The sequence below is a fragment of the Xenopus tropicalis genome, chromosome 3, assembly GCF_000004195.4.
Source record: "Xenopus tropicalis strain Nigerian chromosome 3, UCB_Xtro_10.0, whole genome shotgun sequence".
In the NCBI taxonomy this organism is placed as follows: domain Eukaryota; kingdom Metazoa; phylum Chordata; class Amphibia; order Anura; family Pipidae; genus Xenopus; species Xenopus tropicalis.
Genome location: NC_030679.2, coordinates 55474878 through 55502130, shown reverse-complemented (window position 1 = coordinate 55502130; position 27253 = coordinate 55474878). Strand labels below are relative to the sequence as shown.

General features: G+C 34.9%; 1 protein-coding gene across 2 annotated transcripts in view; it reads left to right on the top strand.

Annotated features, from left to right (window-relative positions):
• dcn (decorin) overlaps window positions 1-21442 on the top strand; it is a 30410-nt gene extending 8968 nt beyond the window's left edge. For both annotated transcript variants that reach the window (NM_001100234.1, XM_031897518.1), the window contains 6 exon segments: window positions 4228-4340; window positions 10005-10218; window positions 11725-11838; window positions 15339-15432; window positions 18037-18175; window positions 19699-21442. In NM_001100234.1, coding sequence (NP_001093704.1) covers window positions 4228-4340; window positions 10005-10218; window positions 11725-11838; window positions 15339-15432; window positions 18037-18175; window positions 19699-19893 — 869 coding nt within the window. In that variant the 3' untranslated portion in view covers window positions 19894-21442.
• Window positions 21443-27253: the final 5811 nt, after the last annotated feature.

The window sequence follows — 27253 nt, the reverse complement described above, 5'->3', positions numbered from 1 at the left end:
ACTGTAAACAAAGGATTCTTATCTAATCCCAAAAGTAAATATTTAGGGCTCAGTGAGTTTCACAATGTTATACTGACTTACAGTAATAAAACCACTTATAAAACTCAAGCCATTTAAAAGCACATTGCTTTACCTTAGAGATGCATAGCAGGGGTTAAGGAACTGCATTTGTTGTAACATGTTTAATTTCCATTACTTCATCTGTGCTACATATCAGTTTTTCATAAAACTGTCCCACTGAGAGGTTTTAATTTAAACTGTCTGATGTTCTTTTGGCTTTCGCTGTACAAAAAGAAATCTGTTCTCCAGAAACATTGGACACAAATTCCATTTTTTAGCTTAATTTGGAAACACTTTCTGTGCAGGAGTCATAAAACGGTCAACTCCCACTCTATTCATTTACTGTCCAGATTGCCGAAATGAACAATTTAATGGAAAGGAAAAAGAAAAGGAGAGTTTAAATGGAACTACTCCATATAAGTACCTTTTCCTTAGTAATAGCAAAAATGTATATTCTGAGAATTCAGAATGTACCAATATCAAAGTAGCCAAACAACTGGACTTAAACATTTATATTATGCTGTCTCTCTACAAACTGCTATGCCAGAATATACCATAAATTTTGCAATCTGCAGTTCTGGCAAGTTCATGGATAAAGAAAAGAATTTGCTCTACCCAACCTGGGACTTGCAATGAGCCCAATGGAAAAATATGATAAGATTGTTTCACTACCAAAAAAAACAAAAAACTTTTGTTGGCAAACAGACAATTTCATGGGTGTAGAATTAAGAAAGAGGTAAAGACAAGGGGCATGGTTGTCATAAAGTAAACCCCATGCGGGGGCTGTTCTGTTCAGATCTATTTTACAATATTTAGCCAATCAACACCTCCTCAAATTACAATTAGTCCTTATCAGCACTCTAAAGGTTGAAAAGAATTAAAGAGTATAAAGCAGGACCAAAGAGAAAAAAAAAAAAAAGTGAGTGAGTACAAATACCCTACAATAAAAACCAATCAATAAGTGATTAATACTAGCTGCCTTCCTCCAAAACGAATCCCTTAGTGTAAAAAATATCTCGGCAAGAGTTGGCGCTCATTTCAGAAAAGAGAAAGCAACCAGGCTTTTTTGCACACAAAGAAGGCAATATAGATAATATATATATAAGCAGATAATAATATAAAAATAAGCAGAGTTTTGGGGTTGCACTTGAATTCATTAATGGGCCCTACAGTCCATTAGCTGTCCATCCACACACAGATATAATCATAAAAACTTGGTTTCCTATGATTTTTGGACAGTGTGTGGGCTCCGAATAATCATCCAAATCATTAGTCGTTGAGTTGATCGGACAGGCTAGAAAATTGCTGTCAGATAATGGTACTATCTTTGCATGTATCTGACAACATCCATGGGGGACCTATGACTAGGGATGTAGCGAACCTAAAAAAAAAAAGTTTGCGAACGCGTTCGCGAACTTACGCCAAAAAGCGCAAATATTCGCGAACTTTGCGAACCCCATAGACTTCAATGGGAAGGCGAACTTTAAAACCTAGAAAAGCCATTTCTGGCCAGAAAACTGATTTTAAATTTGTTTAAAGGGTGCCACGACCTGGACAGGGGCATGCAGGAGGGGGATCAAGGGCAAAAATTTCTCTAAAAAAGACTTTGTTGAAAAAGCGTTGCGTAAAAACGGGCAGACCTAGCGGAAATACGCGGCGTTTTTTGCTATTTCGCGCTATTGGCACCATGGAAACGGGATTTGCTTACACCAGAACTAGGCTTAAAAACGCCATGTATGGTTGTGCGGTGTTTTTTTAGGCTGAGAAAAAACGCAGCGAAAAAAAACGCGGCAAACCCAAATTGCGAACATACGCGGAAAGCTCGCGAACTTGCGCGTTCGCGAACACCCGATGTTCGCGCAAATTAGTTCGCCGGCGAACAGTTCGCTACATCTCTACCTATGACACATAAACAAAATGCACACACCCACAGAGGCATTTTATGTATGCTTGTCCAATAAGAATGCTTTTCCTTCTTTTGTTTCTGATGTCCTGAAGCTAATACTATTGCAAGTGCTGCTCTGTATTTTTATATGTATAAAACAAAATCTGTTTTTCATAATAGAAACTGACGAAGCTTCGTGCACACTATCAATTGTAGTGCAATGATTTGTATAAACATGTATTATATGTTTATGCAAGAACGTCATTCTCAGGATGAAAGTTTCAATACGTCTTTTTCCTAGACATAACTTTTGTACGATTGTTGTCTGTCAATTAATGGCCAGAACATTGTCAGATTTGTTATTTTTCCAACATTAAGCCTACAATTTAAATCCAAATGTTTTAGATTGTTGCATTAAAAGGAATGATCAATATCCAAACATTCACCATAAAATCATTCATAGAATAAAATCGGAATGTGTTTGGCCAGCTTAACTCTAATTACTCTCTCTATCTTGGTCCCAGTTCTGTAAGCATATTGCAATAATCCTAGCTCTTGCTGCATTCTCTATTTCTGTTCCTAGTTTTATATTGATTGTATCTTGTAATTTGGATGTTGTTCATGATATCTTGTTCTTGAGTCATTCTCCGAGCTGTCCTATCCATGCCTGTCCAGCCTGTTCTCTGATCTTCACCCATTCTGTCTCTGTTCAGTTTATTCAATTTGACCATTACCTACCTGCTTTAATTTAACCTCATCCACAATATCCCTGTCTAATCTACTCTTTTCCACACCAATGTTTAACAGCTTTTTTAAAGATCTACCAGCATGCTTTTGAATAAAATACTTCAGTTTGAATATAGAGCAACAATGTCTATTTAGCTCTGTGCTGCTATTGTTACCTTTATATTACAATATAATACATTTTCCCAGTACTGAACTAAACAATAAAGAATTCAATCAATGATTGTATTGAGATAGAATATAAAAGAGATTTTTTTTATTGAAACATATACCACTGAGAGGGCAGTGCTGTCCAACTTCTGTGGTGCCGAGGGCTGAAATTTCTCTAGCATATATATTGGAGGGCCGCTAATGGAAGCCAGTTTGACCACTCCCCCTTTTTAAACCACACCCACTTCAAACCACACCCATGTTATCACAAGATCATGCAGCAAAAACCCAAATGCTTGGTGCCTGCGGAGATATCAACCATCATTCATATGTGAAAGAATTATATTATGCCATATTAAGACACACCCTTAAATCCATATGCCTCCTCCCCTGTGGATAGCACAGCTACCCCCAGCACATAATTACACACCTTAGGGACCATTAAATGGCTATTTCCAACTACTTACAAACTACCAGAACAAACCTCTGCCAGATTCATCTCCTACAGGCAGCATAGGGCAGACAGAGCATGCCACACACAGGCAGTGTATGGCACATACAGGCAGCATAGGGCAGACAGAGCATGCCACACACAGGCAGTGTATGGCACATACAGGCAGCATAGGGCAGAGTATGGTGCTTAGGGAAGGCAGAATATGGCATAATGCTGCCTGTGTGTGCCAAACATAGTACATACAGTGACACAATGCTGGCACTGCTCCTACAGTCTGAGGTGTGAAGAAGTAAACAATGTGAGTAATTACAGTCTGAGCCTGAGGTGTGAGCATTGCAGGGGGTGAACAATGCAGGGATTAAAAGGTGTGAACAGTACAGGGGATTCCATATACATACCACGTTTAAACAATACAGCCTGAATCTGAGGTGTTAACCATGCAGGGGGCAGTTAATCACAACACTGATACCATTTAAAGCTTCCACAAAGGTAAGCCATCAAAGCAGCCAGACAGGTGGGGGGGGGGGCACACAGAGGGGGGTTGTGGGCCACCAGTTGGACAGCACTGCCATAGGGCAAGTAGAAAATTAATGGCATGAAGACTATTTAGAAAAATATGCCCTATACTAGGAAATTGGCAATTCTTTATTTTAAATATGTACTTTAAATGTAATCTAATTGGCCACCATACTATCAAATACTTCTTACACTTTGCATACTGTGCTTAGTAGAGGTTACAAAACATTAAGAAGGTTAAAGTAGGGAAAATTGGCAGGTTGTGCCCAACCAGACTGTGTGACAGGGGCAGCATAAGCAAGGCTAAACATAAAATAAAATAAAACACCTGCAACTTTCCATGTAACCATAATTGTCCTATAAAACATTTTTCGAAAATGTATTTTTGTAAAAAAAATTCTGCTTACATTTTTTACAGGTTTGGAGCAAGTACCAAAGGATATACCCTCCGATACCACTTTACTTGACTTACAGAACAACAAGATCACTGAAATCAAGGAGGGTGATTTCAAGAATCTAAAGAACCTTCATGTAAGAAGTTTTTTCTTATCTACCTGCACAATAAATATAAGATAATGTAAGTTTAACATGTGTACACATCTGTGCCTCATCATACATGCTAATTCACCATGTAAAATTTACAGAATTCAGCACATGCATGTAGTTACTCATTTGAATAGTGTTTGGTTTGATACAATTCAAATTCAGTGCAAATTGTAAATTTGTATATAGATATATATAATAGGAGATACCTCAACATTCTTATGATTTCCGTTACTCAACGTTGCAACATGTTTGGCATCCTCCTACCTTGCACCTGACTATTTTTTTACTCCGTTACTGGCACCTGGGGAGATTTGTTGCCTGTGATGAAGCCGGATCTCCTTACTTGTAGGGATCTGAAAGTAAATGAAGGGGGAGGCATTTTTTAGGAAATGTTCAAATGTATCAGTACACTTAAATGTAACAAGCAGTTTATGCACTTGTCAGTTCATAAAGAAACTAAAAGCATTAATCTAATGAAATTGTGATATGGTTAGAACCCATTGAGAATAGGAGAGAAACCTATGACCTGAATAAATTTGATACGTCAGTTTTTACCATGTCGGATTCTCTGATCCTACAATATATAAATATGTCCAAAACACCTGATATTCATTATTGGCTAAGACTGGAAAGGGATAAATAAATAATTAGATACAGATGGGTAACTCAATTCATGTTGTTATATAGCCATCTTAATTCAATTAACACCTGGGAACATAACACTACTAATGGTTCCAAAGAAAACTCTCTCTTCTAGTCTGATATGCCAATTTATACTAGCTCTTTCTCCAAATGTAAGGTTAAGATAAATATGGCAAAGTGCCCTGATAACATTCAGCCAAGGGTCTTAAAGAGCTACTATACACTTGAAAAATCCTGCAGAACTGTGGTTCATACAGGGAAACATCTACTGCGTGTATGGGAACTCCTTTGCAGATTCTAAAAAAGTTGTTTGCTAATGTTATGCTGGAAGAATTCCATCTCTAACTGTTTGGCTGTGCCAAAAATGTCATGCTATGCTCCTTTGGCCATTAGCTCATGCCCTGCTTGGCTTCTTGCAAGGGCATTAAAAAATGATAGTAGAACAGTACTGTGGGTGGTGATAATAAGAGGGTGTACTAAGCAACAGGGTTAGGTCTCAGACACCAGCTGCACTAACTAATGGAACATTTTCTTTTTTACCTACAATGAGATTAGGTTCAAGAACTGGTTAATTATATAAGGCTAAGTAGACCTTACCTTATGTTTGAATAATTGCTTACATGCATTTGAAAAAAAATTGTGATAGTGTTAGTGTGGGTTTCTATTGGAAAGTGTGTTTGACAGGTTATCCAACATTGCAAATCTATACATGAATGTTACACAGGCATGTAGGGAATAATATCACTCTTAAGACTTTGTTGTTATTCATTTCTATGCAGTCTTGGTGTAGCTATAAGGTGCACCTACATGACACTGTTTGAGGTACGGCAAGATCTTCCACATGGCACCAAATTGTATGGAATACAACATTTTGTAAGGTTGAAGACACACAAAGCTACTAGTAGCAGCTACTTGTTGTGACTAGAGAAATAGACAATGTTGATTATTTACTATTTGTCTCTATGTGTGTTTTAGCAGAGGCAATTCTCAGTATTGTCTATGGCAGAGTATTCTGGCATTTAGTAGCAATGGCAAGTAGCTGCTACTAAGTAGCTCTGCTTGTCTTCACCCTAATTGTCATTAAAGAGCAGCAGATGATACCCAAACAGTGTGTATAGAGAGAATTTTATTTCCTCATAATCACTCTAGGGGACACATTCATTAAAGTCATGCAAGTAAGAGGTGCATGTTAAGTAAACACTGAAAATAAGTAGATAGATGTGCAAAATCCAAAATATTGATGTCCAGCCCCAATTGCAATGTGTGCTTTAAATGTGGTCTGGTGGGACTCCCTATAGATCTTATTTGTTGCTGGCTACTCCTTATGGAGCCTAAGTGACTTGCCAAATGTTCTTACAGTTCAAATACTGGAGTGTAAGGAGCATCATAATGCGAAAGTTGGCAGATATGTTGGTGTTTTGAAAAGCAATCCTGCAATGTACTGTTTGTTGTGTGGATAATCATCATTGGCTTTAGACAGACTGTAGCTTTTGGTCATATAATACTTGTTTTCATAAAACTCATCTTGGGCCAGCTACATTCTGTTTTGATCTATTCCAAACCTTAACTACATAGGTTTTATAATTCTATCTAGAGTTTACAAAGTCTGCAATTACATGAAAGGGTTGATGACAAATATAGAGAATACTGACTTTAAGTTCTTTCGCTTATATGGGAAATGTTGCTATTATAAAAAATATACTGTTTTTTTGTTTGTGTTTTATTAAAATATATTTAAGTATTTATTAGTGAGTTCCTCTTCATTCTGTGGGCTACTGACAGATTTTCCCTGCTAACTGGCTGATTATAGCATGAGTTAGCAATCTGCAATGCACAACTGACAAAGAGCATGGTTAATTTATTTGAAGAAGGAAAACAAATGTTAGGTAAAGGAAGCACAGTAATAAAACTTTTATACTTCAAAGCTATATGAAAACATTAAACATCTTCAACAGTTTGAATGAAGGCTAATGCATATGTTATGCAGGGACAGTTCCCCTTTAAGTACATCGTCAGGTATATGTTGGAAAAAATAAATTGGAAGAAGTAAAGTATGGCCTTCCCAAATAACTTCTTATTGGTACTGGGAAATCCCATAAGCATAACATCACATTGGCACTGGTTCAGTAACTGACAGGGATTTATAGCTTTAAAAAGAAAACATTCTTTTATTGCTTAGTCTTTAGATGACCACCTTATATTTTGTTCTTTTCTAATGTGTATGTGTCATGTGAAATTATACATGATGTGTTTTGAGTTACGATGGTGCTTACTCATTGGCTGTTTTGGTTTAGTCTGAGACATATTGTCACTTTTTCTATTCTTTCTTCTCTGTTCCAATAATTTGGTTTTATAGACAAGGAATTTTCCTCATGACTGCCACAAATAAATAAAACATTGTCTGTACTTTTACAACGGTGAGAGAGTTTGGCTACTTTGCAAATGTACCCTGAATATGGTGTGGTGAGTCAAAGGGTCTGTACTGTTAAAAACGGAAAATTATAATCTCACTATAATTTACTGCCATTATGACATATTTTAGCAAGCACAAAATAAACTATGATTTATTTTATTCCTCTATAAAAGCAGCAAAAGCACCTACATTTTAATAAGGGGAGTGGTTTATAAAACCTTTCATTAGTAAGATATATTATCAACATATGTATGTATATGATTAATGGCTACATAGAAATATCGCAAAGTAAGCTTTGTAGACTCTGAGGAACACTTCTTTGAGGTGATATCTTACAATATGAAGCTAAATAAATAAATGTTTATGTGTGCACACACAGAAGCCTGTGCATGTATATCATTGTTTAAAGACAGCTAAGCGAGAAAATAAAGTTGATTGTGGTCATAAATTTAAAAACCAGCCCAGAACAGATCCCACACAGCTGGTTAAAGAAATACAAAAATTATTTTCCCTCTACTCCAAAAACAATGCTGCCTGACTTTCTGAATGTCTCTTGTGACTATCCACTCTTTCAGAATGCCACACACCCTGAAATTATACTACAAGTTTGAAAGTATTTGGTTGTTGACCACCTGCAAAACAATAGTGACTATTAAGCCCAAAACATTTTTGGGAAACATTCCATGAACCTACAGAAGAGTGCCAAATAACAATAAGAATCAAGTGACTTACATGATAAACAGATGTCACTGGATACTAGACACTTTTTTAACGGTTTGCCTTATATGCTCCTGACAGAATGAGTCTTACAAGAATTATAAAGGCCTACACTGTTAGGTTTTACTGACAAAATATGAAAGAAATCTATATTTCAGTTGCGAAACAATAGTGTCAAACATTTTTGTAGCAATTTCAGTGAAATCTTCTTTTAAAACAAGTCTGTGTTTCCTCTTGGTGGTCAGTCTTGATTGGGAATAACATTACTCAAAGTATACATCCTTCCAATGTTATGGGGCAGAGCTTAGCATATCTATCAAAAAGTCATTATTGCAGCAAGCAACATATTGTATAAGTTACTTTTTATGCTATACTTTTCCTGCAGTTTTTTCAATTAACCATAATTATATAAGCTTATGTTATACAAGAAAATGCAACCGTCCACCTGTAAATCATAAGTCATAACAGCAGTAATGGTGGAGTTATATGATCTGTATATCCTGCCCCCTAATTGCACTAATGGCTTACAAAAGTGAAAAGGCTACTGTATGGTTATCTTTTAATTTACTACTCACATGCTAAGTAAAGCTAATCTAACTACTGCTTGATACATGGTTATTTAAATATCCATCTTAGAATTTCCAAAGTAGGATCTCCAATATTACCATATGTTACTATTTTGATGATTTCGATCCGATTTTGATTTTGGCAAATGCTTGAAGCCAATGCCCATGGATGACAGACTCCTCTGCAGTATGGAGATTATCTATATATCTGATAGAAACTAGATAAATCACTAACATGTTCATTGTATAGGGTGCATCATGCTTTGTATGCCATATAAAACTGATGCCCCAACACATATATATATCAGACAAATGCTTGAGTCAGCGCATTTCAGGGGATAATGGCCTAAAAAATCCTCAAGATGCTGGTGATTGCAATGTAAGTCTATGATGACCTGTGTTGGGTGCTTTAGGCTGATTTTTTAGGCTTGGAGAGAATGCCCAGCACTTTCACACTTAAGGATGATGACACGCCTAACAGGTCATCTTTATATTTTCCTTCTGACCCGTCTCTGTCTTCTTCTTTGTCATATCAGTTAGGGAGATTGTGTGATGTTACATTTCTGACAATGCTTTGGTCCTCATCATTGGGGATCTGTAGGTGTACTTCTACAGTGTTTCTGTTTGCTTAGGGAAATTAGAATCTTTGAAGCTGAGTTTGCCAAATTGTGGTCTCTATCTGTGATTGGGACATACACTTGAACTTATACTAATGCTCAGTGCATTTTGTGGCAATGAAACAAATAAGTACTACATTATATATAATGTTCTATGATTTGTGACAGTAGATCATGTGGAAGATCTTTACACTGTAGAGAACTATGGTCATATTCTATATACCATTTTTTGTAAACTTCCTCTTCAGCAAAAAATTTTCAATAGTGTTAAGTAGCAGTCAATTAAAAAGTTAATGCTAACTCTGGAAGTTCTGGAAACTCACTTCCTTCATAAAAACTAGAGATACTTCATGACTGGAGCACAATAAAAATTGTGTCAATATGTTTCATATTCCTGAATATCTGCTGGTTTTGTAATGTAGTTTTAGATGTAGTTATACACCAATTAGAGGGCTCAGAGATGGATATGGTATGCGGAAACCAGCAACAATGCTGGAAGATCAGGAAGCAATGAACAAAGTGCAAAAATGACTAAAGATATTTATCAAACTGAATAACCAGTTGGATTAAATCAGTTCTTAATAATTTCTGGTCCAATCAAACCACTAATAAACATTTTATTCCTGCTTGTAATCTAAGGAATGCAATAAAAACAGTTTTTCCCTTTTTTAATAATGCATCTTTTTTGTTATAGGCTTTAATTCTTGTTAATAACAAAATCAAGTCAATCAGTCCCTCTGCTTTTGCTTCTCTTACAAAACTGGAAAGGCTTTACCTATCAAAAAATAACCTGAAAGACCTTCCAGCCAACATGCCAAAGTCTCTCCAAGAACTTCGTGTTCATGAAAATTCAATCACGAAACTGAAAAAATCTGTGTTTGATGGATTAAATAACATGATTGTTGTTGGTAAGTAAGAAAATATTGCATGAGACAGCACTATTATGATTAAATAATGATTGCATGAGACAAGGATATTACAATGTAAACTATCTATTATAGTTTAACAGGTACAGCAAATGCCAAATAAATAACATACAAGTAAATAGAGAGGATGGCTCATACTAAATATGATACTTAAACTAAGGTTAAATACCTAAAGGGATATTCAAATCCAGTACAGTTAAGGGATTCATAATCCAGAAAACACTAAATTATAGAAAAGCCATCTCCCATTTTAATGGGCTTATTTATCAGTTTTCCAGTTTGTGAATTTGAATATGTTTTTCTAAATCGAATCGAACTTGTATAATAAGGAAAACTAATTCAAATGAAAAAACTTGAATACCTAGAATTTTCAATCCTTCGAACTGAAAATATGGCTTGACTTGGCTAGGGCAACTATCATTGGTTTCTATAGAACCTCGAAAGCTTTTAGATGGCGTTGAGTTTTTGTTTTTTGTACCAGTGATGATTTCCTTTTTCTCTGCTGCATTGATCCATATTGGTGCCAAATACCCTATTGGGTTTATTTAATGTTAACAATGATTAGTTATAACAAGTACTTTGTCAAAGGCTGTGGAGACAGCCGAAACGTTAGATGCACGTTTAAAATAAAAGATTTAATATTTTGTTACACTGAGTCCTGTGAGTGCGGCATTTCTTCTCGAATATATATACAGGTATAGGACCCATTATCCAGAATGCTCGGGACCAAGGGTATTCCGGATAAGGGGTCTTTCCATAATTTGGATCTCCATACCTTAAGTATACTAAAACATTAATAAAACATTAATTAAACCCAATAGGATTGTTTTGCATCCAATAAGGATTATTTATATCTTAGTTGGGATCAATTATAAGGTACTGTTTTATTTCTACATAAAAAAAGAAAATCAGTTTTAAAATTCTGAATTATTTGCTTATAATGGAGTCTATGGGAGACGGGCTTTCCGTAATTCGGAGCTTTCTGGATAACGGGTTTCCGGATAAGGGGTCCGATACCTGTATATATATAAATATACACTCCAGGATTTCAGTAAAAAAGGTAGTTATTCACGAAAAAATGAAGTAAAATCACAAAAAAGGTTTATTAACCTAATAAACTTTTTTGTGATTTTCCTTCATTTTTTCGTGAATAACTACCATTTTTACTGAAATCCTGGAGTGCCTGCCTTTTTCTGTGTGATTTATCCAAGATGGCTCCCTTAAGCTGAAGGTCTGGGGCATGAGCACCTGGGCCCATCTATACTACGGGTGAGATCCTGATGAACTACCTTACTTATGAGCATATGTCTTTCTTTAATATTGTTATATATAAATATATTCCAGGTTGTCGAGATTCTTTAATAGATCACTTAACAAAATATAAACTATGTATTCCTTCTTGATTGACTAGTATAGAAACTTTAATTTGTTTGTTTTTAAATTTGTGTCAGAAACTACAAGTGATTAACTGTTGATGTTAATACACAGAACTGGGTACAAATCCAATAGAAAGTTCAGGAGTTGAAAAGGGAGCTTTCCAAGGAATGAAAAAGCTGTCTTACCTTCGAATTGCAGATACTAATATAACCAGTATTCCTAAAGGTAAGAACAGAAAAGTATTGCTAAGATTTTGTTTGGGTTGCTGGTATTCTTAAATAATAAAATCTATCTATTCTATCTATCTATCTATCTATCTATCTATCTTTCTATCATCTATCTCTCTATTTATCTATTATGAGTCTTCCTTTCATATATCTTGGGTTAGATTGTAATTGTCAAGTTTTTTTCACTTCCATTTTTGTTGGTTATAAAGGAGGGAGATGCCCCACTGCTATATTATACTAAAAGAATTAAGTCAACCCAGAGCAATTTTATTCTCAGTAACCAGGAGCACAAGTTGCAGCTGAGGCTACTACAAATTATATTATTACCCCACTGAATATAAACATGTTTTTTGTTTTTCAAGGGAATAAGTATATGTAAATTAAAGCTTCACAAAACTTCACATTGTTAATCCAGTAGTTGTGGTCTTTGGAGGAATACCATAATTGTACACTGACTTTGGTACTTTAAGCTTTACTGCCTTGCAGTATGGGGTCTTGAGTTTAGTTTTAGAATAATTGATATCTGAAAGTTATATATCTTTTCCCTTATTCTGTTTGGTTTTACTTTGAGTACTGGAGTCTTATTCTGTGTGGTTTTACTTTGAGTCCTCCAGTCTCTATAATAGAAATGTATACACATATTTAGTGGTACCAGTCACTTTTCTGTTCATAGACTAAAAGCAAAGAAAGCAAATGTAATTCATCTAAAAAAAAAGATACATAAAGCATCAGTATTTTCTGCTGAACACCTAGCCAAAACATAGGTACAATTGAGATTTATGATAAGAGTTTGGAACATAAGAAATGTGAATATAAATGTGAATATGTAAGGCAAAGGGTAGGGGTTGAGCAGAAAAAAATAGTAGGGAAGCTTACTGGACACAGCATGTGAAGTACTAAGCAAAAGAGAAATGGAGGGCATGAACTGAAGGGGATAAAGAATGCAATATAAGGAAAACAGGAGGAGAAGAAGAGTTAGAATAGGTGGTAAATGGACAGGAAACTGGAAGATAGAGTAAAAAAATGGAGAACTGAAAGTGAATTAAATTAAGTTTCAGAATTCTAATTGTGCCAACTTGAAATTGTGGGGTTAATATAACATGATCATATGTAAGAGATTCTCCTGATTTTGATCATTCAAGTTCCATCCTACCTGCCCAGGAGGTTTCCAGCTTCCCCTTTAAATGATGTAACGAAAATCCATTTATTAAACTACAATTTGATGTGTTAATAGTTAATGGGAACCATCCTCAACAATGTCATTTGAGGTCAATGATGCATTTTTTTGTACTAAACTCCACCATTTACAGTGTATCCAATTATAATGAGTTAGTCATAAATGAGTAATGATGAGTAATGGCCAGCTGGAGAATGCTATGGTAGCACAAATGTATGATCCCACAAGAGACATATTTAGTTCAACTATAACTATTTGCTGATATTCAGATCCTTGACTGTTATGGCTACCTTTGATAAATGTTTGAAGTAAGATGTTTTAAACCATTAGGCGGGGGTGCAATGAGGCTGTGACCACAAATTTCATACAGACAAAGCCAAGAGGTCCTCTGCACTCATTATCAATAAACTGTATATAGGGCTTTTGCATTAGGCTTGCCAGGAATGTCCTCCCCTTTAAAGAAAACAGGAACTGTTTGTCCATATATTGCAATATATTCAAGCTCTCCAACTATGTCAATCCCTTGTCTGGCCAGTCCTATTCTCACTTTCATCTGATTCATTAATATTTCTACTTCATTATACATTTTTCATAGTGACTACATTTTACCTGCAACTTACTTGCTTTCAAGGTTAGAACTTCCATATGGTTGCCCTAGTATTGGCCTCCACTGAAATCACGTGACTGTAGCTGGGAATGATGGGAACTACAAAATGGAGCTGGCCACTGCTCCTGCATAAATTATAGCAAGAAGGAAACTCTTTTCTTTGTCTGTATAAGTACTGTTTCTAAATGCATTATATTAGGGTTGCTGTCTTGTTACATTTAACTACCAAGAAAGCCCTCTAGTAGACTTTGTAGTAAGGCATCTAAATGATGACATTTTTTGCCTAATTTTAGGCCACCTCAAGCTAACCTTGCTAGTTCCACAATTTTTAATGTAATTATAGTTAGTATATTTTATTTATATAGTGCTGACATTTAATAAGTGACCTTGCTTCAGTACTGCACCTGATGATTATCCAGCACAATCTAGAAAATGTAGGTATAAATCAGTTATTTCCTTATTACAGCAACATAAGTCTGCATTCAATAACAGGCAAGCTTACAGATTTGCACTTGCCTCTATCTATCATTCTGCTCCTGGCTGTAGACAACAAAATTAATGACACCAAGTGAAATGTAGTTCAGATCAGCGGAATGATAGTGGGGCACATATGCATCACAACACACATCTGTCTATTTCCTGAAGAGCAGGTATGTTAATCATACCAGCAGAAGTGCTTTTTTTCAAATGGCATTCAAGCAACTCTTGATTTTAACTCTAGAATTTATAAAGGTGTAGTTTATGGTGTAGTTCCCTCAGGTGAGCACAGGTGTGAAGATTGACAGCCAGATTTATGGTACTTGCAAAATCAGTTATACATTTCCAGCGCTGCCCTGTGTACAGCTACACAACATAACCGCAGTATTGCAAAATTCTAATTCACTGATACATGGTAAATTAGATATTTTTTCTTACATTTTATTTCCTGTGGAAAAACTATTATTAATGAAAATGGATTTATTATTATTCTATACACTATTTGTCTCAGTTAAATGGGTGAAATCAGGTTCCATAGACACCTAAGAGTTCTATTTTAAGATTGTGCTTGGTATCAGGACCTTCAGAATAAAGCACCGCTTTTAACACCCTGCTAATGTCCTAAACTAATCTACAGCCTGTTGCCTACAGATACACATGTGGCCACTAATCAACAAACATTGTCTATAGGGCAATTACTGGCCTCCAATATGCCAGTATAAATAATAGGGAAACGGATGTTAAAAATGTTTTAATAGACCTTTAATCCTTCCATAACCTAATTAGCCTATTCGGTTTGGTACTTGGCCGAATCTCTCATGAAGAATTCGAGGTTCGGCCGAATCCAAAAAAAGTAGATTCGGTGCATCCCTAATAAATAACCTCTGTATTCTAACCCACAGCTGCAAACGTAGTATGGTGATGAAAATAGAGCAGAAAATGTGTTCAAAATGGCTCTACATCTGATCTAAATGTGAATGAATGAAAACCATTTGCAAACAATCTTAGAATTTGAATGTCTACATCATACTATAAGTTCAATTGAAGGCTAACCACCCTTTTATTCATTCTTATGAGAAATCAGTTTTAGTGTTTGCAACCCACAGTTGTTAGACCTGAGACGGCCATTGCTTAAGGAATAAACATGATTTGCTAACATAGTCTCTCTTTCCAGTACGTTGTAAACTAAATAAAAAATATTCAGTAAAAAGTGATGATTGAATTTTTTTCATTGAAGGCCTTCCAGCTTCATTAACTGAGCTTCACCTTGATGGAAACAAAATTGCTAAAGTTGACTCTGACAGTCTAAATGGACTAAACAACCTTGCAAAGTAAGTACCACTTATTCTCAGTTTGTTACTATTTGTTTTTGAAACTGGCAAGAAGTTCCGATAAAACATAAACTCCATAAACTCCATAAACATATTTTGAATATAAACTAAACACCAACAAACATAAAACCCTTCTTAGACACAGGAATAAGTATAACACATTTTTATAAAATAGGAAAGTGTTTCATGGACAGTTAATTTGCACTTTATATTTCACATAAACTGTTATTCTTAAACATATATTCCTCACTAAAGAGAGTTGAAAAAATGGTATTTACATAAAATTGAGTGCTGCTGTCATTTACTTTTTATTTGTGTGTACATCTTTGTATGTTTGTATCCACACAATAAAAAATCCATGTCATAAGTTTAAAGTGGTTGAATCATACAGTAGGTGCTGAGTCTGTCCTAAAGCCCCAGGATATGGTTGTTATTACCCTCTGCATATCCAGAACTGTAGGATATGGGTGGCCACATAGTTAAAATTTGGAGAGTAAGTCAAGCTGTTGTACCTTATCTGATATATATGCTACTACCAGTCAGAAGTGGTGAAGCAACTCTGTTTCAAACAAGCAAACTTAAGCTGGCGATACATTAAAAGATCCATTTGTTTGGCGAGGTTGCCAAAGGGGCGGAATTTTTCCCCAATATGCCAATCTTCAGGTGGGCAATATCAGATTGATCCTATCGTTTGGCCTTAGGGCCAAATGATCAGATCACATTGATGGGATACAGGCTGACGGGATGGGGACTTCATCCAGCACCGATGGACTCCTTGTTCCGACAGGATTTTGAAACCCGCTAAATTTTTTGGGCAGATATTAGTCTGCCAGGCCCATCTGAGGGCCCTATGTATTATACTATTAACACCTTGTTGGGTGCTGAACTGTACTTACCATTTAGTCCTAATACTTATGTCATGCTTCCTCAAAACTTTCTTATAACCATCACATGCAACTAGCTTCCTATATTTAATGTGAATTTTGAGAGGATATTAAAATACAAGTAGATGTAAGTCTTATGTGTGCATTTTATTAATGCTTTGATACATAATTTAGAAAAGACTGGAAGATGTACACTTTTCTGACACCTGATGTAGAAAATAAAAATGCAGATAGCACTGTTGAAACACGCACCACCCCTAGAGGCTGAAATAGACTGATAACAAGCACAGACAGTCAGGTTAACAGGCAGTCAAAATATCTTCTCAGAAAGCACATACCAGACTTGCTCAAAAATGTGTTATTTTCCATTCTGTTTGCCTATAAAGGATGCACACACCTCATCAATCATTCCATTACTTTTATGCATTAGCTACTGCGCTGCTAAATTGAGTCTCTGGCACCAGAACACAACATTATTCTAACAGTATTATGGTTACTGGTTTTCCTTCAGTCATTTTCTTTTTCCTTTCCTCCCTACTTATAAATACAACAATACAGTCTAGCAGTGTGCCCATTTTAGGACAGTTTTGTACAGTCTTTCCTATGATGCCATGAGATCCCAGTTGATCTGTTCAGACTGATACTTAAATGTCTCCACTTAGCTCATGTATAATGCACTGGCAGACGGTGCGAGGACAATATTTCCCTTCAGTTCAGACTTGTTTGGAAACATAGTGGAGAAATAAGATAAATGTTGTTTCCAAATCAGAATATGTCCAACTCAAGTCATGTACAAACATTAAAGGGGTGGTTCACCTTTAAGTTAACTTTTAATATGTTATAGAATGGCCAATTCTTTTCAACTTTTCAGCTGGTCTTAATTATTATTTGCCTTCTTCTGACTGTTCTGACTAAAAGTTAATTCAAAGGTGAACAACCCCTTTAAGGACCTATTGAAACCAATGCAATGTTTACTGTTATCATTTAAACTACTGGTAATTAATTGTTATTATTTTTTGGTACAGAGGTCATGTTTTATATAAATTTAAATGGATTCTATTTACAGGTATCTACAAATATTGCAACTTAGGGCAATTGGCTGCTTGAAAAGCATTCAGTCACATTGTGACAATTTGTCATTGCTGGCTAATAGTCAACAAGGCAGACTGAGCTACCAGCATCTTTAAGAGACAGGCAGATGTTTTTGGCCAGTGCAAAGATTAAAAAACGGAGGAACACTTGCCATTGGTGCTCTTGCTAAACAATGACTTGACTCCAGAAAAACATACTTTTTTGTTATTTATTTATTGGTCTTTATTATGTGCCTGTAAATAGCTTGATTCTCAAGTTAACCCTTTATTTCCAGTTAAAGCACAAAACCAAATACAATGATGTATTTGCAAGCAGTTACAAGCATTCACATTGCAATAGTAAGAGATACCACTGAAAAGATAAAAAATAACAAAAATGATTATTATACCTAAAATTATTTTTTTGTGTGTTTTGTTAAATAACATTAGCATATTTTATGTATTACAATGTATAATTAGGAGTTTTTCAAGATTTTGAAATACTTTTGGGGATTTAGCAATGGAAACTACATTTAATACACAAGTCCAATTGGGAAAAAAAAAAATCACCTAGAATGTAAGTAAAAATAAATCTAATATATATATGTTATTAACACTGTCACTGATCTTTGTATATTCTGTTGTTGCAGGTTAGGTCTAAGTTATAACAACATCATTACTCTTGAAAATGGAACAGTAACAGGTGTGCCTCATTTAAGGGAGCTTCACTTAGACCATAATTCCCTGACACAGGTGCCTGCTGGGCTTGGCGAACACAAGTACATTCAGGTAATGTATGCTTTCAGTTAAAGCGGACCTGTCACCCTAAGAAATAAGTCCAAATTATTTTCTATATTGTTAGTTGAGCAAAATAAACTTTACTTACTCTATATAAATAATATAAATCTTGTTTCCTTCCGTCTTTGAATTACTCAATCAAAGCAAGCAGGAAGGCACCATTTTGTGGACACTGTTATTAAGGCAAGCTTTGTATCATGCCAAAATCTTGTTTATGTGATAGAATGGGGGGCCTGATGCCCAGGCCCATGCACTGGCTACACAGTTAGATAAGGAGGAGGGAGGGGAGAAGTGAGATGTGCAGTGACATCTAGGAAGTGCTGAATGGAAAGCTAAAGTTACTGTCTGCCCCGCCTCTATGCCTAAGGCATAGAGGCGGGGCAAGCAATATATGATTGACAGCTGTGATTTTTAAAAGCCTTTATAATGGGTTTGGATGTGTTAATATAAAAATGAATTTGGGTTTCATGTTTAATTTGAACAGGACTTTTATTATACAGATGTTCATGTCTGGGTGACAGGTCCACTTTAAATAAATTTTAAGTATGTGTGTGTGACATTTTATAAAAGCTACAAAAAATAAACTATAAATTCATAAACTTGTTTCTGTAAGGTATAAACAAATTACAACACTTAATGCTAATACCAATATTCCTATTCTCATGTCTCTTTACATTATTATTATTATATATTTACATTAAAAACCTCACTGATAGCTATACCCCTTCATGATGGTCTAGAACAGTGGTTTTCAACCTTCCTAATGCCGCAACCCTTTAATACAGTTCCTCATGTTGTGGTGACCCACAACCATAAAATTATTCTTAAGACCATTGGAAATATGTGTTTTCTGATGGTCTTAGGTGACCCCTGTGAAAGGGTCCCGACCAACAGGTTGAGAACCGCTGGTCTAGAACTCTGCCATCAACATGCTGTGATTGTGAACTTCACATCCAGCATACTTGGGAGTTTCTGTTGTATCAGTTTAATGGTGTAGGTTATAATTTTAATTGATAATTACATCAAAATATCTTTCCTGATTACTCAGATAATATAATAATTTACAGTAAATTTAAGGTCATATCAAAAAGACTTTTCAACAATACAATAAAAAATTGCTTCCTTCCCCAACTTACCTTGCTCATGGTATGTTCCTTATGACTCCCAGTTGATAGGTTGTATGAAGCTTTGATGGACAGAAGTACTTGAGTAAGCAATGCCTACCACAGATGTCCCTTAACCCCAGCCTGACTGAATTGTAAACATACCACTCTCCCCTTCAGACACAAAAAGTCAGATATGTGACAGCATACAGATGCATTTGGCTGTGGTGTCAACACAAAAGGGAATAACATTTAGCTTATTATTTTTTGTTATTTTTTTTGTGTTGTAACATATCAGTTTAACATGAAAAAAACACAGCAGCAACACTATTATCAAGTAACACACAGTCTTTAGATTATGACTAGTTGTTATATAACGTTTGTGATTAATATCAAATATATATTTTGCAGGTTGTGTACCTTCATAACAATAAAATTTCTGCTGTCTCCACGAATGATTTCTGCCCACTTGGATATAACACAAAGAAGGCCTCATACTCAGGCATCAGCCTTTTTAGCAATCCAGTGCAATATTGGGAAATTCAGCCGGCCACATTCAGATGTGTATATGAACGATCTGCTATACAAATTGGAAACTACAAGTAAATCATGGACGTGTTGCAAATAAAGTCTTTTTTTTGTTTGTTTTCTCTTCTTTGTTTGTTTGTTTAAATACATTCTTAGTGAATAAAAATGTCCAATACTGGAAAGTATCCCAAAACAGAATAGCCAGCTTACTATCATGAGACAGGAGTTTTCTGCATTATTTTGTTTTGAGTTGCATAATGATGAATAATAAAGACATTTAGCTGTGCTGTTCTGTTCCCTTATTAAGTTTATTGTATACTGTTAGTATTATACCCACAGAAAAGTTGATCCAAATAATCTGTACTTTTCAAAAAAATAAATTGTAGTAGTATTGGATAATCATTAGGCCAAACAATGTTCGTCCAAATCACAAAAACTTGTAACATATCTCTTATACAAATTACATTTTAATGAATGGTAATACTGAGTGGTACACACACACACACACAATTTTCAGAATAGGTTATACCAGGAGTCCCCAACCTTTGAAACTCGCGAGCCACATTCAAATAAAAAAAGTGTTGGGAAACAAAACAAGTATGAAAAAAGTTTCTGGGGGGTGCCAAATAAGGGCTATAATTGACTATTTGGTAGCCCTTATGTGGACTGACAGAGGCTCTGTTTGACAGTACTCATGCTTTTTATGCAACCAAAACTTGCCTCCAAGCCAGGAATTCAAAAATAAGCACCTGCTTTGATGCCACTGGGAGCAACATCCAAGGGGTTGGTAAGCAACATGTTGCAGGCGAGCCAGTGGTTGAGATCAGTGGGTTATACTAATGGCTTAGTGTTTATTGATGGCACAGTTTAGTTTATCCCTTTAAAGGAGCTCAATATAAACACACAAACACAACATTACACTTATTAACTGTTGTATCCTTATGGACACCAGTCTTGTTATTTTGTAATTCAATAATCAATAAAAAAGTGTGAGTTGATTTTAAAATCTGCTAGTAAAATGTTAATGGAAAATGCGATTAGTGAAATAGATGTGAGAAGAAAAATGTGTCTACCTGCTATCTCTAAGGAGTAATGCCCACATACAATTTTGTGGTAAACAAAACCACCACTTTTACATTAAGTTAAATTTGTTGTTGATTCTTGAATGATTTTGAGAGGGGGACATGTTTTCAAGTGCTTAAGTTAAAGATGATTTATTAAGAAACAAGGTGGGTCATTGCGGAAAATTGTGTCTTGCTGTACTTTTACAATGACCTGCAGAACATTCTTTTCATTATGCATTTATTTCTATAATCATTATAAATTATATTTTGGGTAAGTAAGCATCTATCAGTTCAAATTTATTGTTACCACTTCTAAAGGCACAGATGGTAGAACTGATCCTTAGAATATTTCAATGATATATTTACAATAGGAATGTATATTCTTAGTAGGGCACTTGGAAAACATTGTACCTTTAAATAGTGTCCAATAGATTTTCTTTTGATAAAAATATTATTGTGTTAAAGATGGAGTTTGTAGATGTCAAACTGTTTATGAATTGTTTTATTAAAACAGAAAACAATTATTTTGTTGATCAAAAATAAAGAGATTGAATTACACAGCACAAGAAATTTCAGTTCTTTTTGCACCTTTTAATCCAGAATCCAATATCATAAGTTGAACAATTGTTTGAGTAAATATATAGAAATTATAAAGCTGTAATATCTGAGCAGTCAATAACTTTAATTCAAAATTGTAAGAAATATAAAAAATAAATGATGGCATGAGTTCCTAAATTTTGGCAATCATTTATTTGGAACAGTCCCAGCAAAATGACAGTAGGGAATTACATTTGTCATTGCTTCTTCACACTTTAGGAATAATGCTAGCTCCCCATATCCATATCTGATTTAAAAGTCTTTAAACACGCACATAATATTAGAAACCTATTTAGTAACATACCAAAATAATTACTTAATGTGGAAAATTAAAGAAAACAGCCCAGATTCAGTTCAGTAAGAAGTTATCTTGTGGTATCACATGAAAACTCATGGACAATATTCAGTTAGAGGAGAAAATACTTTTCTCCAAATTCAGTTTCAGTTTTTTTCCCATAGACCTCAATAGAGTGTTCATGTGAAAAACTGTGAGATAAGTTTTTATGAATTGAATTTCATTTCAAATTGACTCTCGTCCGTGTGTTTTCATGTGTGCAACCAATCAGATGTTTGTTTTTAAACAGACTAGTAAATGCTACCTGCTCATTAGTTGCTATGGGTCACTGTAAAAGTAGCAAAGTGAAAGAGGGAACTATCACCAAAATGAAAATTTGATATAGACTTCATCATACTGAAAAAAAAAAAAAATATATATATACAGGTATCAGACCCCTTATCCGGAAACCCGTTATCCAGAAAGCTCCGAATTACGGAATGCCCTTCTCCCATAGACTCCATTTTAATCAAATAATTCAGAATTTTAAAACTGATTTCCTTTTTCTATGTAGAAATAAAACAGAACCTTGTAATTGATTCCAACTAAGATATAAATAATCCTTATTGGATGCAAAATAATCCTGTTGGGTTTAATTTATGTTTTATTGATTTTTTAGTAGATTTAAGGTATTGAGATCCAAATTACGGAAAGACCCCTTATCCGGAATACCCTTGGTCCCGAGCATTCTGGATAATGGGTCCTATACCTGTATATATAATCAGATAAAAAGTTTGTACTGTTTCTAAAATAATTCATAATCTTAATTATCCCTCACTCAGCATCTGTTTCTCTTCATTCTCTTTAATGCAGAAGTTGGGTGTCAGATTTTGATTGACAGTTAGATCCAATATATCTTTTTGGGGAGGATGCCTTTCCTAGTAGATGTATTAGCACTAACTCAAATAACTGATTCCAGAACAAACATAATCTAACAAAATAACTGACTTTGGCACAAATCCTGCAGGTAGAGAGATAGAATATCTGTTGATTGTAAAAGAGTGAAGGGTAATGTTACAGAACTAAGGGTAATGTTACAGAATTATTAATTGATTATATTTAGAAGATGTATTTCAGAATGATAAAGCTTATATTAAATTTTAATTTTTGCAATAGTTCCCCTTTATTTCTTCTCCCATATATTTATAATGCGTGATATGTGTATATGGTTGATGCTATCTTTCTTTATGGCATTATATTACAAATGACGCTAATTGACTTAACGGACCTCTCGATTAGAAGATGAGCTGAAAGTCCATTGATAAAAACAGAAATGCCTGCAAGGGGGATCTTTATCCAAATCAGTAATGTTTCATATTCCAAAATCATTTAAAGCAATCTTATTACTACTTTTTTTGGTTAGGTCTGATTTGATCTTCTCAAGGACTATAATGTAAAATGGCAATGTATACAGCTTTCAAGTTTTCATTGTTTTTATGATGTGTGCAACTTTTTTTTATGCAACTGCATCTTTTTTGACGCAACCAAAATTAATTTTATGCAACTTCACTTTTTATGCTGCCCCCACTGCTACTGACCCTGACTTTTTCCAAACTCTGCAATTTTTTTTGTGGCTTTCATTTTTTGGCGTTACTGTTCCTTTAAGCAACATTCAAAAAGTAGTACTAGTTAAGCCTTATTGGAAATGCTGAAAAGGGCAATTTTGCATTCAATAAGGATTTAATGGATGCCAAAGAAGAATATATGTTTTATGTTATTATGTAGATGATAAGTGTCTTTGAGTTGTGCAGTGGATCTGGGCTTTCTAACAAGATCCCTGTAGTTCCAGAACGGCTCCAATACTGTTTAGCCATAATCCTCCCCATCTTCTTTTTAAAAAAGCCACTGCAGCTTAAACTTGGAGAGTCTTGATTTATATCAGTTATAATAAACAGTGTAAACATCCATATTTCAATTAAAAAAAAGTATTGGGACAACTATGGTAAAACCTGAAATCTATCAGGTTGTCAGTAAACACTCTGATATTGAGCATTATAACGTTTATTCTAGGGGAAAAAAACCCTGCAACATTATTATTTAAATGTTATACTAATCACAGGGCTCAGATATTTAATAATTATCTTTTATATACATAGAACTGATGTATTTACAGAGATTTTTCATTATTCACATCAGTCCCTTTGCCAATGGAGCTCACGGTCTCAACTCTTTATTACATTTACTGCCAATTTCATCAGAAGCTAGTTATCCTGTAGAGAAAAGGGAAAACATACAAACTATTGTATTATTAACCTTGGCTAAAATGTTGCTGAAGTTTCAAACAATGCCTTCCATGAAACAGTGGAGCCATACAAAAAATTCTGTGGCAATTAAATAGTATGCAGGCATAAATGCAAGTATAGGTTTCCTTATCTGAAAAGTCATTATCCAGAAAGCTCAGAATTATGGGAAGGACATCTCCCATAGAGTCCATTATAAGCAAATAATTAAAATTTTTAAAAATTATTTTCTTCTACTCTGTAATAGTAAACCAGTACCTTGTACTCAATAACTAGAGCTGGCCATATACATGTAGATCTTTTCGTAATCCAAGCTTATCATGAAATGGTGGTCTCTAGATGTACGATCATTTGGTGCACAACCTTACAATATCTTGATGGTTTTGTTAGATTGCACTGAAATTAGTCATTGAGTAAAGAAAAATCTTTACATGTATGGCCAGCTTAAGCTGCATAAATCCATATTGTGTGCAAAATGAATTACAAACATCCATTATATGGAAAAACCCAGGTCTCAAGCATTCTGGATAACACTGTAGTAGTATACAGGCTTATAAAACATTGAAAGTAAGAGAAACTCAGGAGATTATTTGATAAAGGATATAATCTATTGTTAGACAGTATCAGTATTTTAAAACCACAGCCAATCTTTTCTCTTTTATTCTGTGCCTTGCTTCCCATTATAAAATCTTTACAAGTAATTAACATTTTACTTTAAAAGATGACTCATGTAGAAATTACTGATACAACTACCATATGGCTTGGTTGCTATTGCTAGCTTCATGATGTCATTGTTGATACTGGCGAGTATGGCTTCCTCCCTTAGGGTAATGTCCTGCAGGCAAGTTTGTGCGACTTTGCCAAACCAAGCCATGTGCAGGCCTTTCCACCAGTGATTCCCTTTGTTGCATTTCCACTGGAGATTAGTTGCCCGCGGTACCAAAGATCTGTCAAATGTGACTAGTCTCTCCATGGAACATTGCCCTTACTTTTAATATAATTCATTGTATTATGCACTTCCCAGTAGTTTCATGCAATATTTGTTGGAGCACATGTTCATTACTTTGTTACTAAATAATTGTTAAGTATTAAAGAAAAAGAAATCTCCAGTAAATGCAAAAAATACCCGTTTTAAAGACTTTTGCAAAAAGGAAATAGTTCACCAAGTAAAAGGAAACAACCGATAGAAAATGACTCTAAGCAACAATATGTGCTGAAACAGCAATCACTTAGATTGTAAGCTCTGCGGGGCTCCCTGTGTGTAATTTTGTATTTTGTAAGATTGTGCAGCGCTGCGTACCCTTGTGGCCCTTTATAAATAAAGTTATACATACATACATACATACATACAGATACATGTTGCTCCCAAAGGGAAAACAATACTAAAAAGCAATACTGATGAGTTGTTTTGGGGGGTTAAAAGCAGCTGTATAATTTACTGTAGACTCTGAGATGTTTAGCTGTGTTTAGCCCATGTGTTTGCTATCAAATCTGAAAGTCAAAGAATTTATTTGGAATGTTGTACAACACAGGTATCAGCATGCCAGAAATAAAACTTTGATACCATTAGAGAAACGGCAATGCGTCTCTATCTAGCATGTACCAACTTGTGGAAAAAGAATGTATGAAAATTATTCTATATTTTTTATATACATATATATATATATTATACCTCAATTAACTATTTTTTTTGCTTTCTAGCATATAAAAAAATGAAAAAAACAAGCAAGCAAACAACAAAAAAACAAACAAACACCTTCTGATATTACCTTAGAACTCTTACATTGTTCTTTAATATAACCCCCTAGGGGAAACTGTAGTTTGCCATCCCATTTTAGCTACCTGAGAGGTCGGCAATATACTGTCCTTATCTGATTGTTGAGAGCATTTAAAGGCTCAAATACATACCTGGAGGGTATAGTTCTCTAGTTACACAATAAAAAGACTTGAAAGCTAATTGTTCAGCTACTGAGGGCAATTACCTGTGCCAAAAATAAAAGATCTTAAGGGTCAGAACATTGTGGCAGTATCTATCTGTTAAACATTAAAAATATTGTAGATATAAATTCTTGACCGCTTTCCATGAAAATAACTGAAGTCAGCAAACCACTGATTAAATTCAGATTTTTGGAAGAAGTATTTTAAAGCTGAGACCCACATGTATATATAACAATATTTCTCCACCGGGATTCTGTTATTAGTTTAGCTCACAACATAAAAAATCCACAAAAATGTAGAGAGGAAAATATTTAATATTTTGAAATCAATGCCACAAAAATAAGGGATTTCCATTAACACTCTAAAGAATGCCATTTTGCATGTAGAATCAACCACTTTGGCAAGTATTATAAAACCAGGATGCTCTTCAACAGAGCCCAAAACCAAGCTGAAATACTTTCCATTTAATGTATGCCAAAAACGAGTTTGTGTGGAGTATTTTTTCTGCCATTAAGATGATGTGAAACAGTGAAGGAACAGGGCGAGCCATACTCATTGTGACTGTATAAGGTTTGTCATCTTTTGCTGATGCTTTGGGGCTTATTTATGACAGCAGGACTATAAACAGAATGGCTTTTTGACAAGAATCAAGAAACATGGGCTACTTCCATCCTGACAACATGATTTTGTTGCACCTTAAACCTGCGTTATAGTTCTACCCTTTGATGCACTACAATATGCACCATGCATGCAAGGATGGGATGTGTATATGTCTATATTTATAACTATATGCTTTAATTTGCCATCCTTATGCAAAATGTTTATGTGGACACTGCAGAGCTGACTTTGTTGCAATAATGGACACAACTGGCACAACTATTTTCAACATTGTCAAACAATAAATAACCCCCTGTATGTTCACGGCAGACCTACTGAAAAGAGAGCTGCTTTTTCATAGATGTTGCACATACAAATTTAGAAGCAAATGTCTTAAATCCCCAATAAAGTAGATAATGTAGTTTGTATTATAGAACTGTGTAAGCAGATACTTGAATATGCCTCGAACGTTCTCTCTTACTATGCAGATTTCTGTACTGCAAATAATAGCAGATGGGCTGTGCCTTCCCATTCTTCCACCTGCATTTACTCAGAGCTTCACAGGCCACACCACAAACTCACCATGATGACATAAGAGCAGTGGGACTAGGTTTTTTTTTTCTCCTGCTCCTTTCTTTTTTCTGTTCTGTATTACAGTGATTCTGGCA